Below are 22,717 nucleotides of genomic sequence, written 5' to 3' on the forward strand. Positions count from 1 at the left end.
GGACGCCTTGTTTGTCCTCTATGGCTTCCGTAAAAAGGGTTGGCTTGCTTCAAAGCAAACTTTGGCAGCCTGGATCCATATGGCAATTTCAGAAGTTTATCTTTTATGAGGGCCTGCCGGTTCCATCCTCTGTGAGGGCTCATTCCACTAGGTCTGTGGGTCCTTCGTGGGCAGCTCGACGTGGTGCCTCTGCAGTCCAGATCTGCAAGGCTGCCATGTGGTCCTCTGTCCATACCTTTGTGAGGTATTACGCGTTTGACACCTTTGCCTCTCAGGATGCTTCCTTCGGGCGGCGGATTCTCCTTTCAGCACAGGAGCGTCCCCACCCTTGAAGGATACTGCTTTGGGACATCCCCAAGGTATCCTGTGGATATCCTATGTACCCTGAAGTAGAAAATATGAGATATGGTAAGAACTTACCTTTGTTATATCTATTTCTACGAAGTCCATAGGGTTCCACAGGACTCCCGCCCTGTCGCACCTGTGCTGCAGATGGGCTTTGCTCTGGTCACCGTTTTTTCCGTCTCCCTCTGGTGAGAATGCGATTCTTGTGTGTGTCCAGATCTTTTTTCTCTCTCTTCCTTATCCTCCTCCGGCCTATGGCTTGGTACGTAACTGAGATGCCTTGGCTCGGGGGCGGGGTATAGGAGGGGGACCCTAGTGCATCCTGGGAGGCTGAAAGCTTAACTCTATGGTGCCCGATGCCTGACGTCATCACCTATACCCCAAGGTATCCTGTGGAACCCTATGGACTTCGTAGAAATAGAGATAACAAAGGTAAGTTCTTACCATATCTCATATTGTTGTGTGCACTTCGGCACTGATCCGTCTCCAGCATGACTCACACCTCACAGCATCACTGCTCCGTCTCCAGCATGACTCACACCTCACAGGGCACTGCTCCGTCTCCAGCATGACTCACAACGGCACTGTCTGTGTTCTCTTCAGCTCTGAGGTAAGACAGACCAACCTGCAACGGCCGTCTCCTCAATGCTATATTTAACGTTTTCTAAGCTCACTGCCTGCTCTCCCGCCACAGCCGCCTCATGCATCTCAGATCTAGTCAGAGATTCTTCTCCCCTCACACCCCTGCAACCATGCTTTTTAAATTTTTTAAAAATTTCATTCAATAAGCAGTTTTATAGCAATTAACCAGTTTATGTATCTATACAATATTTATATCATTCTTTAATAAAACATTGTTTTTTTTTTGGGTGGGGGTTGGGGGGGCACCATTTTTCAATTTGCCCTGGGCGTCAAAAACCCTAGTTACGCCTCTTGTTTGGGGCAACCTTTACTCTGTTAACAATTTCCTAGTCAGTGATTTCTGTCTGATTCTCATTACCTGAAACGCGTGGCGGTCTCGTGGCTTCCTCTGCAGAAGGCCTCCGGAGCTTGTTGGCTGAAGTTCGTGCATGTGCTTTGGGTATTGGAAAAACATGGGACGTATCAATATGTGTTGAAGGTTCTGCGTATAAGGGGTAAACATCTGCATGGATGGAAGGAGGTGCAGATTGATTTAAGATAGTGGCATCTGTGGTCACAGAGGTATAGGGATGTTTGGGGCAGGTTACTGGTGGAAACAACATGTCCTGATCCTGCACTACGTGGTTAGAAGAAATACAATGCATGGATAAAGGGCCAGTAGAAGGGAAACGTTCAGCGGTGTATCTATCACTGGGCTCAGGGTAGTGGGATAGTGGTTTAGTTTGCATGTTGGAGGGTACACACGGCACTGCAGTTGTGCCATAGGAGAATCCTGGACTTGGAAAGCAGGAATCTGACCGGGAGACATAAGTGCTGTGTGGCTGGCAAAGAAAAAAAAAATGAGGTCATTAATTCTAGCTCAACACAATTATAACTTGAACAATAAGTAATTGAAGTCAAATTGGAAAAAATAATTTGCAGAAAAGTCAAAGAGGGAAAGAGAAGTGAGTAGAGGAAGGACGGAGAGAAACGTTTCAATTAGTATAAGAGGAAGTGGAAGGGTTAATAATATAGAAAGAAAAAAGGCACCAAGCCGAAACAAAACAAAAAAAAAAAGACACAAATAATAATAACAGCAGAGGAAATAAAGTAGACACATATGATTAAACAAAAATATATAATCAATGTATATGCCAACCTGTGGGACTCTGTGGCAAGCAATAGAAGATTGTGGATGGCTTCCGATTCCCTCGCTAAAGGTGGGGTAACAATGGGATTCTTGGAAAGAAAGAGGAGATTGCTGAGAGGGAAGAGGCCGGGGACCACTAAAAAAATCTATGAAACAGAAAACACAAGTAAATAAATGGGACATTATATTTGTATGTAACACTTATTCAAATATATTATTATTATAAACACTTTAATTATCTATCCCATGGACTATGGCTACTCTGACATCCCACCATTAAGTGCTTTAGCAGCTGTGAGAATTTTGCTGTTAACATGCACCAAACTCTTTAAAGGTTCACTAAACCAGACATTACCTTCTGTATGCTTATCACAAACAGTCATGCAACAGGCAGCCCCAGCAGATGGGCCTGATCTTAGCCGATCTTATTGGACATACTGGTATATCAATAACAGGTCCACAGGGAACAACCACTGTTAGCTTGTCGCTCATTCAGGTGATAGTATCAACCTATGCTTAACATAAATATATTCATAAATATCCATGCAAAAGACTGCCCATAGTGTCTAGTATGCAGTTGTGCCAGGTACTCTTCTCTAATAAGCCATTTCAGATCAAAAGAGGCTGCAATAAGTGTTTTATTTAATAGATTTATAGAGAGGAAGTCTGTGGTATATTAGAAAATAGAAAATCTTGAACTATGGTTCAAATGTAAAAATTTCCACAAGCCAATCAGGTTCCACCTACAGACCTAGCTCCCTACTGACAACTGATCCTCAGCACATCTCATTAGACTGTAAGCTCCATGAGCAGGGCCCTCCCCCTGCCTGTTCTCATTATCTAGACACTAGCTACACTGTACCCCTCCCTCCTCCTTCGGGTCTCTTTCCCCTGGGCTCCACTCCTCCATTGTTTTGGTTTCTTCAGATGACCTAGAACCGTTATCTGCGCCCACACTAATAGCTACAGGTTTCAGCACATGCTGAATATTTCCCTTGCACTTCTTACTTCTTATATGCTATTTGTTACTCATCTACTGTATTGTACTGTACTGTTTTAGCCTGTACTTGTCTTATTATCTTGTCATCTGTACGGCGCTATGGACCACTTGGGGAGCTTAGAGGATTTCTTATTAAAAAATAAATAAAATAAATAGACAGATAGATATATACAGTCAGGTCCATAAATATTGGGACATTGACAGAATTTTCAGATTTTGGCCTCTATTCACCACCACAATGGCTTTGAAATGAAACAAACAAGATGTGCTTTAACTGCAGACTTTCAGATTTAATTTGAGGGTAATTACATCCAAATCAGGTGAACGGTGTAGGAATTACAACAGTTTCAATATGTGCCTCCCACTTTTTAAGGGGCCAAAAGTAATGGGACTATCAACTCAAAAGCTATTTCATGGACAGGTGTGGGCTATTCCCTCGTTATTTCATTATCAATTAAGCAGGTAAAAGGTCTGGAGTTGATTCTAGGTGTGACATTTGCATTTGGAATCAGTTGCTGTCGACTCTCAATATGAGATCCAAAAAGCTGTCACTATCAGTGAAGCAAGCCATCATTAGGCTGAAAAATCAAAACAAACCCATCAGAGAGATAGCAAAAACATTAGGTGTGGCCAAATCAACTGTTTGGAACATTCTTAAAAAGAAAGAACGCACCAGAGAGCTCAGCAACACCAAAAGACCCGGAAGACCACGGAAAACAACTGTGGTGGATGACAGAAGAATTATTTCCCTGGTTAAGAAAAACCCCTTCACAACAGTTGGCCAAATCAAGAACACTCTCCAGGAGGTAGATGTATATGTGTCAAAGTCAACAATCAAGAGAAGACTTCACAAGAGTGAATATAGAGGGTTCACCACAAGATGCAAACCATTGGTGAGCCACAAAAACAGGAAGACCAGATTACAGTTTGCCAAACAACATCTAAAAAAGCCATTACAGTTCTGGAACAACATCCTATGGACAGAGGAGACAAAGATCAACTTGTACCAGAGTGATGGGAAGAGAAGAGAAGGAAAGGAACTGCTCATGATCCAAAACATACCACCTCATCAGTGAAGCATGGTGGTGGTAATGTCATGGCGTGGGCATGTATGGCTGCCAATGGAACTGGTTCCCTTGTATTTATTGATGATGTGACTGCTGACAAAAGAAGCAGAATGAATTCTGAACTGTTTCGGGCAATATTATATGCTCATATTCAGTCAAATGCTTCAGAACTCATTGGATGGCGCTTCACAGTGCAGATGGACAATGACCCGAAGCATACTGCAAAAGCAACCAGAGTTTTTTATGGCTAAAAAGAGGAATGTTATGCAATGGCCAAGTCAATCCTCTGACCTGAATCCGATTGAGCATGCATTTCACTTGATGAAGACAAAACCAAAGGGAAAATGCCCCAAGAACAAGCAGGAACTGAAGACATTTGCAGTAGAGGCCTGGCAGAGCATCACCAGGGATGAAACCCAGCGTCTGGTGATGTCTATGCGTTCCAGACTTCAGGCTGTAATTGCATGCAAAGGATTTGCAACAAAGTATTAAAAAGTGAAAGTTAGATTTAGGATTGTTTAGTTTGTGGCCCCTTAAAAAGTGGGAGGCACATATAGAAACCATTGTAATTCCTACACCGTTCACCTGATTTGGATGTAATTACCCTCAAATTAAATCTGAAAGTCTGCAGTTAAAGCACATCTTGTTTGTTTCATTTCAAAGCCATTGTGGTGGTGAATAGTGGCCAAAATATGAAAATTCTGTCAATGTCCCAATATTTATGGACCGGACTGTATATATATATATATATATATATATATATATATATATATATATATATATATATATAGAAATATATATATATATATATATATATACATACACACACAAAATCGAGTCACATTATTATGACCACCTCCTACATTTGACGTTGGCAGCGTGTAACCCATAAACTACGTCAAATGCTGTGCGCTGGTTTGGTGGGTATATAAGGTGTGCGATAGGCCGTCTGCACATATATCACTTGTTGCTGTCATGGGTAAAAGGGGCGATTTATTCGAGTTGCAAAAAGGGATGATTATTGGCTTATTTCTGCAACAGCGCAGTTTGTGAACTGTTCGCGTGCTGCTGTGGTGAAGGTGTATCGTGACTGGACAAATGGCACCACTGCAAATAACCAACGTGGAAATTGAGAAGCACCACATGCCATTGATCTGAGAGGTGAACGTTGGCTACGAAGGTGCATGAGGGCCGACCGAAACTGTACAGTGGAGCAGCTCACCGTCAAAATGAACCTGGGGGCCACCAGACGTGTGTCTAAAACGACAGTTCAGCAAACCCTTCTGCGTATGGGGCTCCATAGCAAACGGATGGTCACTGCACCAATGCTAATGAAGGTGCATCAGTAGAAAAGGCTTCAATTTTTAAGCCTGTATCGGAATTGGACTGCCGCTGATTGGTGAAGGATTGCCTTCTCTGATGAGTCATGTTTTCTGCTTCATCGAACGGATGGACGTTGCTGTGTCAGGCGAGAAACATCGGAGAGCAAACACCCTGCAAACATTGCTGGAAGAATACAAGCTGGTGGTGGCAGCGTTATGGTCTGGGGAATGTTTTCATGGCATTCTCTGGGACTACTCATCCATGTGGAAGGCACCCTCAACCGATTTGGTTATGAATCCATCCTTGCAGAGCACATTCACCCATACGAACTGATTGCCTTCCTTGAGGTGGATGGGATCTTCCAGCAAGACAATGCGACATATCACATGGCTAGAAATGTCCGACAGTGGTTGGACGAGCATGACCAAAACTTCCAAGTACTTCCCTGGTCCCATAATTCACCGAACTTGAACCCAATTTAGCATCTGTGAGAACACCTCAATAGTTGTGTTCACTCTATGGATACTCCACCACACACCCTTCAGCTGCTGTGGGATGCATTGCAGTCAGCATGGCTCCAGATACCTGTGCCAACCTACCAGCACATGGTTGGTCCACTATCATCAACAGTCATGGCCATCTCACACACAAAAGCAATACCTGGATATTGTGATCACTCCCTTTCTGGGGCTAATGCTGGGTACACACTGGCAGATATATTGGGTGATCAATTGAACGGACGATATATCATGTATGCGCCGTCCAGTGTGTACCAGCGACATGTCAGACATATCGTGTCGGCTGTGCTGCACAGCCGATGGCCAATATATCTGCAGATTATATATATATTTATTTATATATATATATATATATACACACACACACACACACACACACACACACACATACACAGTATAGTTAAAACATATTGAAATATTGGATTGTATTTGACAATGTGATATTATTATTGAAGACCATTTTATAATAATAATATACTTTTTTTACTTCACTTCATACATGTGTGCAATCTTTCTTGAATAGAATTATTCCAATTAATTAAAGGTATATTTCCTGGGTGAAACCTTGCCAGTAAGTTATTAATGGTTTATAATTAGTTATCAATAGACTTCTGTGCCGACCCCTGTATTTTGGTTCTAATTCATCATCGTATTTTGGTTTTGCCAAAACCACCCTTACGTGTTTTGGTATTGGATGTATTTTTTTTCCCAAAATGATAAAAACAGATAAGATCACATAATTTGGGCCTGTTTTTGTTACTACAGTATTATTAATCTCAATAACATTAATTTCCAGTCATTTCCAGTCAATTTTGACCACCTCACAATATTGTCTTCATTGTTCACCAATATAGGCCACAAGCTGCAGCGAGCTGGCTAAACTAAGCAACGGAGCAGCAGCACTAACGCATGGCAGTTTAAAAGAATTTAGGACATCTATGAAACATTGCCACACAGCAGTGGCAGACACGATGGTCATTTAATAAACTATAAAAATGTTTGTCGTCTATGCAAAAAGACAATCACCAATGCCCCAAACAGCGCAAAGAAAGGAGGTGTAAGATGGAATGGTCATTGGGCTCTCCCACCTACCTTTATTGTGTATTTAAAAAGACATGCACAGTTTAGCAAACCAATCCCTTTAGAAACAGGGACTGCCACTTTTGTGGCTGAACTGATTGGTATGTTTTGGCCCCCACAAAACAAGTTACCAATGGGCAACTAACAGTGTTGTTGTTAATGATGGGCTTAAGGCAGCTAAGCTAACAGTGCTGTCAATGATCCCTACAGTGGCAAGATGTCATCGTTGTTAACATCCTCACCCTCATCAGTGTTTACATCATCTTCACACAATATAAGTAATTGCCAGTAATGGTCTTCCTCGTGGAATGTATAGTTCATTTTGATGAACATCATATTTTCCACATTTTGAGGAAGTAGCTTCCTACGCCGATCGCTGATAAGGTTCCCGGCTGTGCTGAAATCTCTTTCCGAGCACATACTGGAGGGTGGGCAGCTTTACAAGGGCCTCCAAATTGCCTTTTTAGTCCCTGTAGTCAAAGGGACTGTCTGGCATGTCTATTTGTACACTGGCAATAAAATAATCCTCCACCATTCTATGGATCCCGACCATCAGATTACAGTAGAGGGGTCACAAATTTTGGGCAACTCTTTTAGACCTGACCAGATGTCAAAATGCTGTGTTGACTAATCCGCATCACCAGTGGGTCTCTTGGGAAAGATCAGTTTTTTTCTGGCAGCAGCAGTTGCCGGAGAAACTGAAGTAGGAGATGTCGTCGTGTCATGTGCCACTTGAGCGGACAACTTGCTGACCAGGAGTTCTTTGCATCTCTTAAGATCTGGGTCAGTTGGAAAGAAAGACATGATGTACAACTTAAACCTAGGATCAAGCATGGTCACCAAAATGTAGTAATCCAATTTCAAGATGTTGACAACCCTTGGATTCTGGCGAAGTGAATAAAGAACTTGATCTACAAGTCTGACATACTTAGCAAAATAGTTTTGCTTCATCTCCTTCTTCAGTTTCTCAAGCTGCTTTTCCAATTTTGTCTAATTAGGGCAATCACTTGACTCATGTTGGCAGAGTCTGAATGTTTACTTCGAATGGTTTCAGCACCATGCACAACACTGAAAGTATTCTCACCTGTGCTGGACTAAGGTACATTCCCCTCCTCTCCCTATGTCATGGCTTGTTGTGTAGGCTTGGATGCCTTGTTGCTGTTCCTCCATTCGCTGAAGCATATAAAAGGTGGATTTCCATCTTGTTACTATCTCTTGCTTCAGTTGGTGTCATGGCAAATTTAACTTTTCTTGCAGCCACTGCAATCTTCTATATGCAATTGCTGAATGGCGAAAATGTCCTGAAAATTTTCAGGCTACAGACAGCATCTCCTGCCTGTCCCTATAATTATTTTAAAAAATTCTGCACCACCAAATTGATTTTGTGAGCAAAACATGTAACGTGTTCGAATTAACCCAGCTATAATGCTCTCAGATAATTTGTGGCATTATCATAAATTACAAATCCTGAGGAGAGTCCAAGCTGGGTAAGCCATTTTGCTATGAAATCCCTACATTTTCCTCTCAAGTTGACACTGGTATGCCTCTTAGTGAAGCTGGTGATACAGGGAATGAGCTGGCATTTTTTGTGCTATCTACTGCTGCTGAAGTCATGTAATCTTTCATTTGCCCAGTACTGCTGGTCCATATATCTGTGGTTAAGTGGACAGTGTGTACAATGGCATTTTGTAGGCCACAAATTCGATTTTTTAACATCCTAGTAAAGGCGAGGAATTGCTTTTCTGGGGCAATGGAACTGAAAGAGAATTTGGTAGCGGGGACACAGGACCTCAATTAACAGTCTAAAACCAGATGCATTAATGACAGATATTGGATGCAGATCTAACACTAGCATAGCTGTCATGGCTTTAGTGCTCTGCTGGGCAAATGGGGGACAGCTGTCATACTTGCTTCCTCTTGCAAAGGATTGTTTAAAGAGTAAAATGTTTTTAAAAATACTACTAGTATTCTTGGTCCCTTCTGGGATGAAGATGCACACCTAGCAGCAGCAGCAGGCTCAATGATTCTTCTGAGGAATCCTGGATAGGGGAGGACTCAGTTAGCCTTAGCAAATTGGATGCAGGAATAGATCTGATCATTAATGAGGATATGGCTGATGGTGGAGATTGCTGAGAGATTGGAGCAAAATTTTCAGATTTGCCAAAAACGTTTCATGAACGTGCTGCAAATGATGGAGCTACTCTACGTACCCTTTATCAGAAAGGTCAGGCTCACACATAGCACTCGTGGACACCCTTAGACTCTCCTCAGTGATCTGCGACATTTCTGAACACAGATTGTTCTTTTGCCATAGTGCTTTTTTTCAGCACTGATTTTCCTATTTTAATATTTTTGACCCCTCTTCTAGACTCTGAAGAGTAAATTTACTAAGATGGGAGTTCTATTAAGAAGTGATGTTGACCCTAGCAATCAGATTCCAGGTATTATCTTCTAGAAGGTGCTAGACAAATGAGAAGTAGAATCTGATTAGTTGCTATGGGCAACATCACATCTTAAATAGAACTCCCATTTTAGTAAATTTACCCGAGTGAGAAGGTCTTGCATCGTCATTTAAGGCAGAAGAAGATGCCTGACTGACAGTTGCAGAACCACCACTCACAAATAAAGGCCAAGTCCTGAGTCTTTCCTTGCTACTGTGTGTGGTGTATGTCATGCTGGCAATATTATGTTTTTATGTAAGGAAACTTTCCCTTTTATTAGAGGTGATGTTTATTTCAACAATGTAAAATATTGGTTTGCCCACCAACACCAGTGTGGAGTGCTAGTTGTGTACCAAGGGTTAATGCTACAGTGCTAAGTTAAACACTTAGTTGTGTGACACTGACAACAATAATAAAAGATGTTCCCGCACTATAAAAATAAAAAACAATATTTTGCTAACTGCCTATTGAAAACTAGCTAGGCCGGTATTTACTATAAAGCACATGTGGGTGACACTGCCCATCAGCGTCGCTTTGAAGTTTGAAGTTAAACTTAAACTTTGCAGCTCCGCTGTATCCTACACCACCGGCGGTCCTGTGACAAATGGTGCCCAAATCACCATGGAAGGGACAAATATAAGATCAAAAACATGCGGGATCAGACGCTGGATATATGATGTTTTGCCTTGTTTCGGAATCCGAAAATGGCATCTCTAGAGAAATTATTATAATGGCATTATGAGAAATTATTAAGTGATAAAAATGGCATATTTGCTTTAAGAATATATTAATAAAACATTGAGAAATTGAGTAGCCTTTTACAATAAAAAAAAATTTACTCAGGAAGAGGAAGAAAACTCAACTTTCAGTGGAATTCAAGTATATTTAGCTCCGGAGACTTATATATGTAAATATTTGGTGATGTTGTCACATATAGAGACATGATCACCGAGTGTGTCTTCCTAGAGTCACTGTGACAAGCTCTGCTAAACTATCTACTAAGAAAGATAGTGCCAAATGGCAAAAGGTGAGGAAGACCAGGGTGACAAGATGGACCTGGATTTGAGGAGGACCTGTCCAGGCCGATTCAAAGCTCCGGCCTGTGCGTCAGATCATTCAAGGGTGTCACTGGGATAACTAGGCACTCACACAAATTTAGCTATGAAGTCCAGCAATGATGGGGCCCATTGGCTCCAAGTTATGTAAAAAGGGGGAGATGTATCAGGCCTTGGAGAGTGATAAAGTGGAGAAGTTGCCCAAAGAAACCAATCAGCTTCTAACTGTCATTTATCTAGCAGAGTCTTTCAAATGACAATTAGAAGCTGATTGGTTGCTTTGGGCAACTTCTCCACTATCCAAGGCCTGATACATCTCCTACTCATCTTAGCAGCACAAGTAATATCTAAAAAAGCACTGCCCTTTTAAATATTGGGCATAAACAGAAGTGTTGGTTGTTACAACCTGACCCTTCATAAATAAACCCCAAATCTTCTTATTGTGTCACTAATAACTTAAAGCTGGAATAGTACAGCAAAAAAAAAGTCTACTTAACTTAGAATATCGTTCATAAATATAGAAATTAAAGCAGCCTTACTATAAACACCTAAACCACTCTTAAGTTATTAACAAAATTGTATTTACAAGGTCCAGCCAGTGCTGCTTTTATATCAGTCATTTAAGACTGAATTATATTAGCCTACAAGGTCTTTCAATAGTCTTAAAAAAGGAAGTCTTTTATGTGTAAGAAAATAAATACTTCCCCGCAAGCACATATTTATCTGAAAAATATTCATTTATGACAAATGTGGAAATTTCACACATTTGTGATTGTTACAAGCAGCCCTTTTATACAAAGAAATTAGCTTTTGGTTTTTTTTAATCCTTTTAACAAATGCAATACCATTTGTGTTATCATTTGTCGTATTTCACATCTACTAATTCTCACATGCAGATTTACAAAACGTATCACTCAGTAAAGTAATTCAAGCACAGTAATATTATATGAAAATGTATTGGAGTCTATGGAGGTTATGTAATAGGTTCCTAACCAGCCTTAGAACCGAGTGCCACTTTAAATTTAGCAGCAATCTTGCTGAAATTCGTCCGGTTCCGTAAAATCAGAACCTATTACATAACCCCCACTATGGAGTATAATTACTAAAGTGCGGGTTTTTGGTAGTGGAGTTGTTGCCCATAGCAACCAATCAGATTCTACTTATCATTTATCTAGCACCTTCTAGAAGATAATAGTTAGAATCTTACTGGTTGCTATGGGCAACAACTCCACTTCTAAAAACCTGCAATTTAGTAAATATACCCCTATGATATATTTAAAGGAAGAATTTAACCAGACATAATGTATTCTTTTAAAGACATAATAGAGCTGATGAAAAGTTGAATGCAGGTCAGTTTTGCACACGTATGTTGTGTGTTTTAGCACTACACATGCTCCAGAGCCGAGTATACTCAACTACAGGCAATGCATAGCTGTAGGCAACTCAAGCACTTCTCCACTGTGTTACAGGAGCTTTCATGCATAGACTAAGTTTAAGTAAAAGGTTCAAGGGCTTGTCAACGCAACTGCAGACTACAAAGAGATGGTCATACGTGAAGATACATCTGTTATCAGACACATATTTTACACCAAGGATTTGTGTACGTCTGCAGTGATAATGATGATGGCAACCGCGGCTGACTCGCATTTAGCTCTGCATCACCACAATTGGGCGAGTATTGAATTTCTAAGCAAAAACAAATGGTAAGGCGCTATGGACCTGGTGCCTAATTAATTCAACTGCTGCAGTTCCCTGAACCTCCTGCTGAGGTTCTAAATGATAAACCACTTAACCCAGAACTGCACAATTAAAAGAGGACACTACTGGTTCATTTAAAATAACATTTACAGAATAAATAACAACAGTTAACATAAACAATAAAACTAAACTTTAGTATATTGTTACTAAACACAATATAAAATAAACTAAAGGTGCCCACACAATAGGCAATATTTAACACGATCAGCCCGATTCTGACGCATCGGGACGACAGATCGTGTAAAATATGTCCTAATCGTAAGTCTCTACTCACAATTACGATGCCGATGCGCGTACCTGCTGGTTGTACATCGCATCTTCAGATCTTGCCTGCTGCAGCCAATCAGCTCCCAACTGTCATCTCACAGGCTGTGTTTGAAAAATGACAGTTGGGAGCTGATTGGCTGGCACCTTATCACTTTTCACTCTGTCTCCTAACACTGCTTAGTGAATAGACCCCTGTATCTTGATTCCAAACAGTATCAATATAGTGACTCTGCCGAGGTAGATAATAGCCAGAGGTTACACATCAGGAAAAAATCCTTTCAATAAATGCTCCCTGTTTATAAAATCCCGCTTTAAATCCAACGGAAAATGAAATCCGTCCAAAGGATTTGGGGTATTAAAGTTATTAATTAGCCTGAGGTGGATCAAACGGTCATCTGTTGGTCCAAAAGTAAGAGTCATTAATTAAAAAATGGCAAATGTTATCTGTGGTCCAAAGGCAACATTCAAAGGGAACAGAGTCCGCCGTAAGGAGTGAGTCTAATAATATACCCGGTTATTTAGAGCTCCATTGTCACGGTATAAATGACAACCCCAAACTCGTAAACATACAGGTATAATTCAGATGTAGATGTGGTTGTCAAACAAGGCCAGTGCCGTGGACTACCTGTCCCTGTAAGTGGAGCAAGTGCCAGCTAATCGTTAGATGATCCGAGCGTCCTCGGAACCCGCTAAGCGGCTCACCTGCATGTGGCTAAACTCCTTCTGGAGCCAGCGAGACTGTACGCCGATTTGCAATAGCAGGATAGTCTGCGTTGATCCTAGGTATGGCAAGACTATGTACGTGGAGACCACTGGATTTAGGACCTGATGATTCAGACCCGGTCGTTAATTTGCGCTCGCTCTGAGCGATTTTCGCACATCTGCGCATGCGTATAATTAGTGTAATTTGCAGTCTTTGCGATCTGATTTTGGTTGTTCGTAAGCCATTACCAGGTCGCTACTGTGAGTGACATATAGTACCGAATGTGCTTGTAAACAGGGGAGTGGTTGAGCGAAAGCAGGCGTATCAGTCCGCCAAAACGCAGTTTAAAGGGCGTGCATAATTAGCAAAGTAGCGTCATTGTACACGTCACCTGCATGTAATTCAGTCCGCACTGATCGCAGTGCTTGCGGCGGGGAAAGGCAACCTCAAAGGCTGTGAGCAGCTCCGATGGCTCTCGATGTTACCGATTAATCCTACAATTCCCGTAGATGACGTGTGTTGCGAGTGGCAAGGGGGTGTCTTTAAACACTAGCGAGCGCTCATTTCCGTAGCTCGCTATGACATAGAGGGCGCCCTTACGTGACGCAGTGCGAGCGCTTAATTTAAATATCTGGCCCCTTTTTGCCAGCGAGTGACCACATCTTGCGAGTGGGTCTGAATGAGCTCCTTAATTCACAGGTAAACAGGTATCGGGAGAAGTGTAGTCCTTAACTCGTTTTGTCATGCCCACGTGACTTTCTGAAAAGGTATACCTCCATATTCCCAGGTGTGCTTATTTTAGCTACCCGGTAAAGGTGCCCATCCACTAGAAGACATGAAAACGACTGCACGATTACGACATTGTAATCGTGAAGTCGTTTGCCAGTCTGTGATGAGCCTGCACTGAACGAGCAGTCGTTCAGTGCAGGCTCATCAATTATCTGCAAACATGCGCAACCTGACGCTATCGTCAGGTTGTCCAGCATGTTTGCACGATGAAAGATGTCTAAACGACCAGTGGGCACGCACATCGCTGGTCATTTTAGATGTTATCGTTCAATCGCTCAACTTAATCGTCTAGTGCAGGGGTGGGGAACCTTTTTTCTGCCAAGGGCCATTTTGATATATATAACATTATTTGCGGGCCTGATGCAGGCCACGCCACCTTCGTGTGATGTCAGCCGGGTGCGGGGCCACAATCGCAAGTGATTACAGCAATGCCCGGAGCAAACTGAGGATGCTCCGGGGAGCTGTAAGGGCAGCGGTGTAACGGCCTGAAGCGTCCTAAAGACGCTCCAGGCAGCACTGCTGCATAGATTCTGGCTGCAGGGTGCCACTCTAGGCACCCTGCTAGCCAGATGAGGCTAGCAGAAAAAAGCTCAGAGGGCCAGGCCAAATGATTCCGGGGGTCTTATACGGCCCCGGGCCTGAGGTTCCCTACCCCTGGTCTAGTGGATGGGCACCTTAACAATTGATTTGTGCCGCTCAGCGGGTTCCGCGGATGCTTGGGTTTTAATACCTCATATCCTTTAATAAAAACCTGCTTTAAATCCAACGGAAAATGAAGTTTGTTCCAAACAGGGAGAATTTATTGAAATAATTTTTTCCTGATATGTGACCTCTGGCTATTATCTACCTCTGCAGATTCACTATATTGATACTATTTGGAATCAAGATATTGAGACATTGTTTCTTTTATATTGCATTTAGTAACATTGTTATCTTGTTTATTTTAACGGCTATTATTTATTCAGTAAATGTTATTTTAAATGAACCATTAGTGTGCTCTTTTAATTGCGCAGTTCTGGGTGAGTTAAGTATTGAATTTCTGCCTCAATTTTATGGTATTTTTACACATGGCTGCTGACAGTTGCTGACACTAGATCTAAGGGGTCTATTTACTAAGCAGTGTTAGGAGTCAGAGTGAAAAGTGATAAGGTGCCAGCAAATCAGCTCCTAACTGCCATCTCACAGGCTGCGTTTGAAAAATGACAGTTGGGAGCTGATTGGCTGGCACCTTATCACTTTTCACTCTGTCTCCTAACACTGCTTAGTAAGTAGACCCCTCAGACAGCTTCTTACTGACTTCAGACTGTATAGTGCACTGGTGGGCGGGGCCATGATGACACAATTCATCATCAATGCCCCACCCTGCCCACTTAACTAGGGAAGTGGGTGGGATCATAATGGCTTGCCTGCTCTCTCGGTATTCCAGGAGAACTCTTTACAATTCGCTGAGCCTCCCGGGCATTCTGAGAGTACGGGCAACTAAGAAATAGGCGCAATCCTTTCTTGCTGAGAACAGAAGGTTTAGGAAATAAAACAAAGTAGTATGATCAGGCAGGTAGTTCTCCCCAACAAAGAATCGCCACACTATACAGGTGTATAAACCTCAGCTGGAAAAATAAGTGGCACGAGAAAGGCTTTTTCCCTAGGGAGAGGGATAAAACCAATAAAAAAAATACACCAATAGCTGGGACTAAATGTTTTTTTTTTTAAATTAAAATATTTAATTTGATCAGAGCTCTCATTTAAAGTATAAAGGCGAATCCCATGTGAATAAATACAATTTGATAAATGCAAACCAGGAATGTTTCCAAAAAAACAATATATTTTGTAGCTAACGCCTAGCTGGGTAAATCAATGGTTAAGTGATATTATTTATTTAGTTTAACTATTATTGCTGAGTGAAACCAATCAAATGTTTAGGCAAATGTTATGTTATATGTCCATTGGGGGCGCTGTTCTCAGGGAGGTAAGCGCAATGTCTGCATGTTATAATAAATATTTCTAGAAAATTAATAAAATTAGGCCATGCCCCTGAAAGAAGTCCCCTATACCACATTTCTCACCTTGTATATACAGGCAAGAGAGAACTTGCACATTACTCTCTGCATTGTAACTAATGGTCATATACAGTACTAACCAACATTCACTTTTAATAAAGAGCTTTTTTGAGGGATTGTTGGTAAATAGTCTCTGATGTAAGATTTGTAATTGTGAAATGAGATACTTCCTGCTCAGTGTGCTTGTGTTTACGGTCTAACTGTGGGGAAGGAAGACTCATGGCAAAGTGGAACCTGACCACATCACATGTGAGAAGGCATCCGCTACTGCCAAAATTAGCCATTAAAGGGCCACTCACACTGTCTAGACATCATGTGTCTTGTATAGGAGAGATACAAGGAGGGTTTAGTCAATAAGTTAGAAAAATGTCTAATATGTAACTACACACTGACCACACAACAAACACAGTTGATTAATAGTATTCTTAAAATAATTTTCAAGCATTTTCAGTTTCATCTGAATCTAGACCTCCTTTATTTTAAAGGGGAACTTGACTTTCATTCAAATTTATCTATTTGTTTATTTTTAGATCATTAATAAGTAATTGATGGCTGGCATGCAAACAGTAGCTTGGCAGGCTTTCTCCTGCAGCCCCAAGCAATGTCCAGGATTACACACCCTCTCTGACTGCTAGGTAATACACCAGAATTGGGGACAAGTGCAAAGCAGCCTTTGGAAGAAGAGCTAATTGGAAGATACAGCCTCTGCACTAGGTGACTGCAGGAGGAGGAAGATAGAGTGCAGATCATAGGAATAAGAACACTACCATTTTATTTCCCTCCTTCCTCTTTGGGAAATGTCTGATTTATGAACTTTGGAGGAAGGGTAGTACAGTGGTCATCACTGGCACCCCCAAAGGGAGGCTTATAAGTGACATGTAATGTGTTTTGGCGTAAATGTGGAACCAGAGGGCAACTGAGGCATTTAACGGCAAATGGGAGGTCTGAGTGGCTGGTGAGGGCATTTTGTAGGAAGTGAGATTCTGAAGGCACCTGGGGGTGCAAAGGCAATTTTAGGGCTTTTATTTACTTTTTTTTTTTTTGAGGCGACAATAAAGGGAGAAAAAAGTTAGCAGAGTAAGGGATAAGAGGCCACTGTGGTTCCTTCAAAGGGTGAGAGAGTCACACAATCACTCACCAACTCCAGTCCTCAGTGCATGTTTTTCAGATCTCCTCAATATTACAAAATGAAGTAATTTGCACCACCTGTGTATATTTGAACATGTGTCAGAGAGAAATGCATACACCTGTGCACCAACTAGGAGATGTGGAAAACATGTACTGTTAGAGACTGGAGTTGGGAACACTGACACGTGCAACCCTTAAGGATATCTGGTAGACTATCACTGTGTTAAAAACAATTGTATCCAATGTGAAGACTTTATTGTCAAGTTCAAGGGCAATGAAAATAGAGAAATCAGCCAGGACAACATGCTTGTATGAGGGTGACATTTCCCTTCAGTTAAAAATCAACTGTGCTACTGACACAATGAAGTAAACACATAATATAGGTCTCTTGTGGTAGATACATTTGCTCAATAGAGAAATTCCACTTTTCCATTCAGGTAAAACATTCCCATATGGAGGTATAGTTCAGGCATTCTGTAGTTTTTTTGAGTAAACAAGATTAAAATAACCATAAAATAATAGTCCTGTATATATATATAAAAGTTAAGCTGGCCCCGCACAGATAAAGGGTAAGTACGTTCAACAATAGATGACCTTGGAGTGCCAGCTATATCCCTTTGGCGAAGTACTTGTGACGAAACCGGTAGGGGCATGGCCTGGCACAATCCTGCTCCATCAAGAGAGGAGATCCTTGCTGTGTCATGGTATTCATGACAGTTATGCTGATGAACTCGTGGTATTTGACCGCCACCTGTGGTACACAATCTGTTTACCTGTACTGTCAGTTTGCTTATTAAAAATGCATTTTAATGCACTATGAGGTGCCCCAGTGTTTCCTCTATTTATTAGTTATATCCTTACCTGAGATGGGGTGTAACGGGGAAGTCGCCGACTTGATTTAAGAAGTAATTTGTGCATAAGACCGGCTGTGATATAATCTGAGACAGGCTTTTTCTTACAAGCCAACGCTATTAGGACAATTGTTCCTGGATTTAATTTTAAAAAGGACTGGTTAGCACACAAACTTTTCTATAATATATATATATATATATATATTATATAAATATGTATATATTTTATACACACATACACGCGCACACACACACACACACACACACACACCATTTCCTGCCCCCTCTCAGAGGGGGCAGCCAGATCGTACTAGAGTGGGCGTGGCAGCGGCGTTGGTGGGCTGTGCGGAGTTCATGGCAACGAGATTGCATAATCATGGCCCCGCCCCACGCTATACAGTTCCGAGATCAGAGACATTGTATAGCAGGGGGCAGGGCTAAAAAGACGCCATTCAGTAGGGGTTGCATGCGGCTGGCAGGTGGGGCGGATTGGGTGCAGGAAACTTGCCCTTTTCCTGTGGGTGGCCATTCCATGAGAGTATGCAAGTGTATGTATGTATGTATGTATGTATGTATGTATGTGCCGCACCTTCTGTTATATATATATATATATATATATATATATATAAATTATAGAGAACACTTTACAGATTGTGTAATTCCACTTCATCTGTCCTCTGACTAGAAAGGTCACTGGGTAACGGGCAGGTCAGGCCGTGCTCACTGTAGGTCATTCAGCTACATGGGAGGACATAGGTTAGTCACAGGGCAAGGTGGAGTTGTTTCCGAAAGAGGGAAATCAAAATGAAAGTCATTACCACCCAAAGGAACTAGCCACAGCCCACAGGGTTTGCTGCCAGAGAAAAGATAACAACATGTGATGCTGCCTAATCCCGGCTATGCTATTTTTGCTATTTAACATCTTCCATAAGTTTTGATAGCATTAATTTGGTCTTATACGTAACCTTGTAAGACTGCAGAAGATAATGTTTTACCACGCAATGCGCAAACCAGCCACTGCAATCGCAGTGACTACAGACCCATCGCAGAGCGATTGAAAGGAAGTGCCATTTGTGGCATATGATGGGGGGTGTTCGGTGAAAAGCAGGCGTGCCAGTGCGTTTGAACGCCATTGTAGGGGTGTGCATAAATTATCCACTGCGATGCCATACGCAGCCTGAGCTTCCACTGCGTATTGGAAGGTTAGCAATTTCTGTGTAAGGTCTGACCCTGTGCAAGTGTGCGCGAGGCTGCAATGTTACTCGATATTACCGATGGTTTCACAGTCTTGCTAAGTATTACGGATGTGTGTAAGGTAATGTGGGCGTCCTTATGTTGTGCTGCGACGGCATAGCGATCGCAATGGATCAGGATATGATCGCAATGAGATTGCGTGCGTAATTGCTACTACAGTCGCAGTTGCGATCCTTGCTGAATCAGGCCCAGAGTCTGAAGCTAGCCCACTGGCTAAATTGTAGTATCCTATCCATGACTGTTCCCTTGAGTACAAGGGGCCTAGAAATTACAGCATTATTTCAACAGATTCTCAAAAATATCCTTCAGCCTGTAAATCTCACCAAAAAAAAGATTTAGCTCAGTTATTTCTAGGTTGTGCACTTAGAGGAAAATATTACTTTAAATTGAATGTATGGGACATGGGTATCTGATTTGCAGTGTCCAAAAAGGGTCTGGTATAGGCCATCAGGGGCAATTCCACCAATTGTTTGTTCTGGAGTATTGGGAGGTGTGTATAGAAACAATTTGTCGCAAACTCATGAATAGATAGTGGATGCTTTCCAGTACTTTGGGATTGACTAAGAACCAGGCGTGGAGTCTAATACACCGGTGGAATTCACAAGGGACTCCTGCAACGAAGTTTGGACTTAGCTGCGTCCGACAAGAAGGTCGCGGCCCTCTGACTTGGTTCCCTAGTGCGGGTGCCGGTGTATACTGGAGCGTAGCGGGATATGATGTAAAAGCGTAGTCAACAAGCCGAGTCAGAGCCAGAAGGACAAAGTGGTACCAGCGGTCAGACGGTAACAGGTCAGAAACGAAGCCAAGGTCAGGAAATGCGCGGTAATAACCAGAAGTAACAAAAACACTGGAGTAAGGTTGGGAGCCTATACTCTGAAAAGGAAAAAGTGTCCAGACTTCTCCTTATATAATACCAGTTTAAATTTGCCACCCCCAGTGACGTCACTATTGGGTGTGCCTGTTCCTTTAAATTTGTCAACCATTATACTGCCACAACGGAGAAACGCGTTGAGGGACTTCTGACAGGCTTCTCCACATATCGCTAAATTGCTCTGGTGATGGATTTGGATTTTGGATTAATAAGTCTTACAACTGAATACCGGATAGCGTTGTCCTCCACCGCCCTGACGCAGTGTTGCTTCCACGGACGAAGCTCTGCCATTATAACAGGTGGGCTCCTTTAATATCCACGGACATTGTAATTCACTGTGAAACAGCTATCTACTGCCCCTGTATTGGAATTGGACGCAGTGTAGTTCCCAAGGATGCTGCCCCATTATTATTACAGGTGGGTGCTCATCATATACACGGGGAGTGCAACCCACGGAGGAATTAGCATCCTATCACTGCTGTACCATGTTTGGAATGTGTGATTGACTCTTTATATTGGCTTAATAAATTCAATTGATGTATAATATTATACCTAAAGACGCTCTTTTGCTACATTGCTCCATCATTGTAACATAATTTCTTTTCATAAGCCGATCTAAAGAGACTCCTCATAATTAAGCACCCAGAGCTTAACACCAGTACTTGGACCCATATACTGGTATTAGTAGTCAAACTACTGGAACTTTTTCTACATGAGCCGAATAGCTAAAGTGGAGATTATCTTACAACTGAGATTTTTTATACATTTTTTATGTATTTATTTTTAATTATATGGCTTTTTTTTATAGTGTTATTTGTTTACATGTATGTTTAATTATTAAATGAATATACAAATGATTCTTCCTAGCTCCCTAAGTGCTTTATTTGTGCTTATATGTAGTTTCTTTGATTGTTAGTATTTCCAGGATATTAATTGGGAGCTGCAATATGGTTAAACATCTGTTATAATTTTTATAATTTCTTTGCACCTAATTTAGATTCTGTTATTTTATTTTTTTTATTTAAACTCTGATGTTCAATAGTTAAAAAAAAATGAATTATGTATTATTTGCTTTTTAATTGTACAGGTACTAGTAAGGAGGTGCTCAAGAGAAATACTACTATCCTGGTTAGGAATGGCCATCAGTGGGTTAACCATCGATGATACCATTGGCAATTAGCATCGATGGTGTGAAACCATCTATGGTTTCACCCACCTATGGTCATCCTTGCTCTATTAATCACCAGGCAAGTGGGCCAATCAGAAGAAGGAGCGTGGCTAAGCAGATGTATTGGAGGCAGAGCTAGGCTGTGTTCCGGCGCCAGGCAGGAAAAAAAAACAAATAATAATTCTTGGACTCTGTGCCATCGATTGCGGAGAAACACTGGATTTCCACCATCGATGGTAAAACCATCAATCACATCTGTGGTTAACCATCAATGGTTGATGGCCATCCCTAATCTGGGTGTATATGTTGGATTATCTGGGCGACACTGAGAATAATCACTTACTCACTACTATCACCTCCACCCAGGACCACTCTGTCACTTCACCAGGAGTCATTGAGTAAACTACTACTGCCAGAAAGAACTGCTGAGTGCCAATGAACCTGGATTGTAGCTCCCGCGACTGGTGTACAGCTGGGAAACAATCAACAGATAGTATTTAAAGAGTGGAGGGTGCGGTTTGGAGAGAAGGAGGGGGGATACGGTACAGCAGTGTCAGCTCTCCACTTGCACTAATGACAATAATCCAATCCGTTTTGGAATAACAGGTGTGCGGTGTCCATGTTTCAAGTAATGTTGCCCTTATAATTAACAAGTAAACAAAGTTATGTTTGCAAAACTTTGTACACTTTCATGCACTTTAAACACTGTTAACATCCAAAAAACACTTACAAAGAATTAATTTAAGCCACTAGGATAACTTTATGAGAATGAATCTTATTAGAATACTTTTACAAATCTGCTTGTGTCTTACAGCCAATCCAACATAAAGGCCCAAATAACCTTATTTAAAATATGCTTCAGAAATTCAATATTTTAATTTAACACCACTTTAAAAACACAATGAAAAATACTTTAAAACAATCAAGCAAATGCATGCTAGTCTGAGTATAGCCTAAACCTGGCCACTAGCATTATTAATAATAATAATAATCTACATCAGTAAACATTGTAGCAAACACCAAATATATTGTAAAAAGTTCAGTGATGAGATCACTCTACCACAACAACCAAACACCTCACACAAGACCACTAGTGGAAAGTTATGATTTTAGTGAAGGTGAAAGTGTTGTAAAACCACAGTATTTTGTGGTCACGTTACGAAAACTAACTACAGTGGAAAATTACCTCAATTTCGCCATAGACAAACAATATCTGTGCCTAAAAAGTTAATAAATGATAAAGGATTCTTGAAACATCTACAAATACTCCC

At 41.4% G+C, this 22,717-nt stretch overlaps 1 protein-coding gene across 3 annotated transcripts in view; it reads right to left on the minus strand.

Annotated features, from left to right (window-relative positions):
• MLXIPL (MLX interacting protein like) overlaps positions 1-22,717 on the minus strand; it is a 162,707-nt gene that overhangs the window by 45,316 nt on the left and 94,674 nt on the right. For all 3 annotated transcript variants that reach the window (XM_088454029.1, XM_088454025.1, XM_088454032.1), the window contains exons 8-9: positions 2,126-2,262; positions 1,346-1,808 (exon numbers count right to left, since the gene is read on the minus strand). In XM_088454029.1, the coding sequence (XP_088310155.1) occupies positions 1,346-1,808; positions 2,126-2,262 (600 nt within the window). The remainder of the gene's footprint in view (positions 1-1,345; positions 1,809-2,125; positions 2,263-22,717) is intronic.

Source organism: Taudactylus pleione, unplaced genomic scaffold, assembly GCF_031769625.1.
Source record: "Taudactylus pleione unplaced genomic scaffold, aTauple2 ptg000040l, whole genome shotgun sequence".
Taxonomy (NCBI): domain Eukaryota; kingdom Metazoa; phylum Chordata; class Amphibia; order Anura; family Myobatrachidae; genus Taudactylus; species Taudactylus pleione.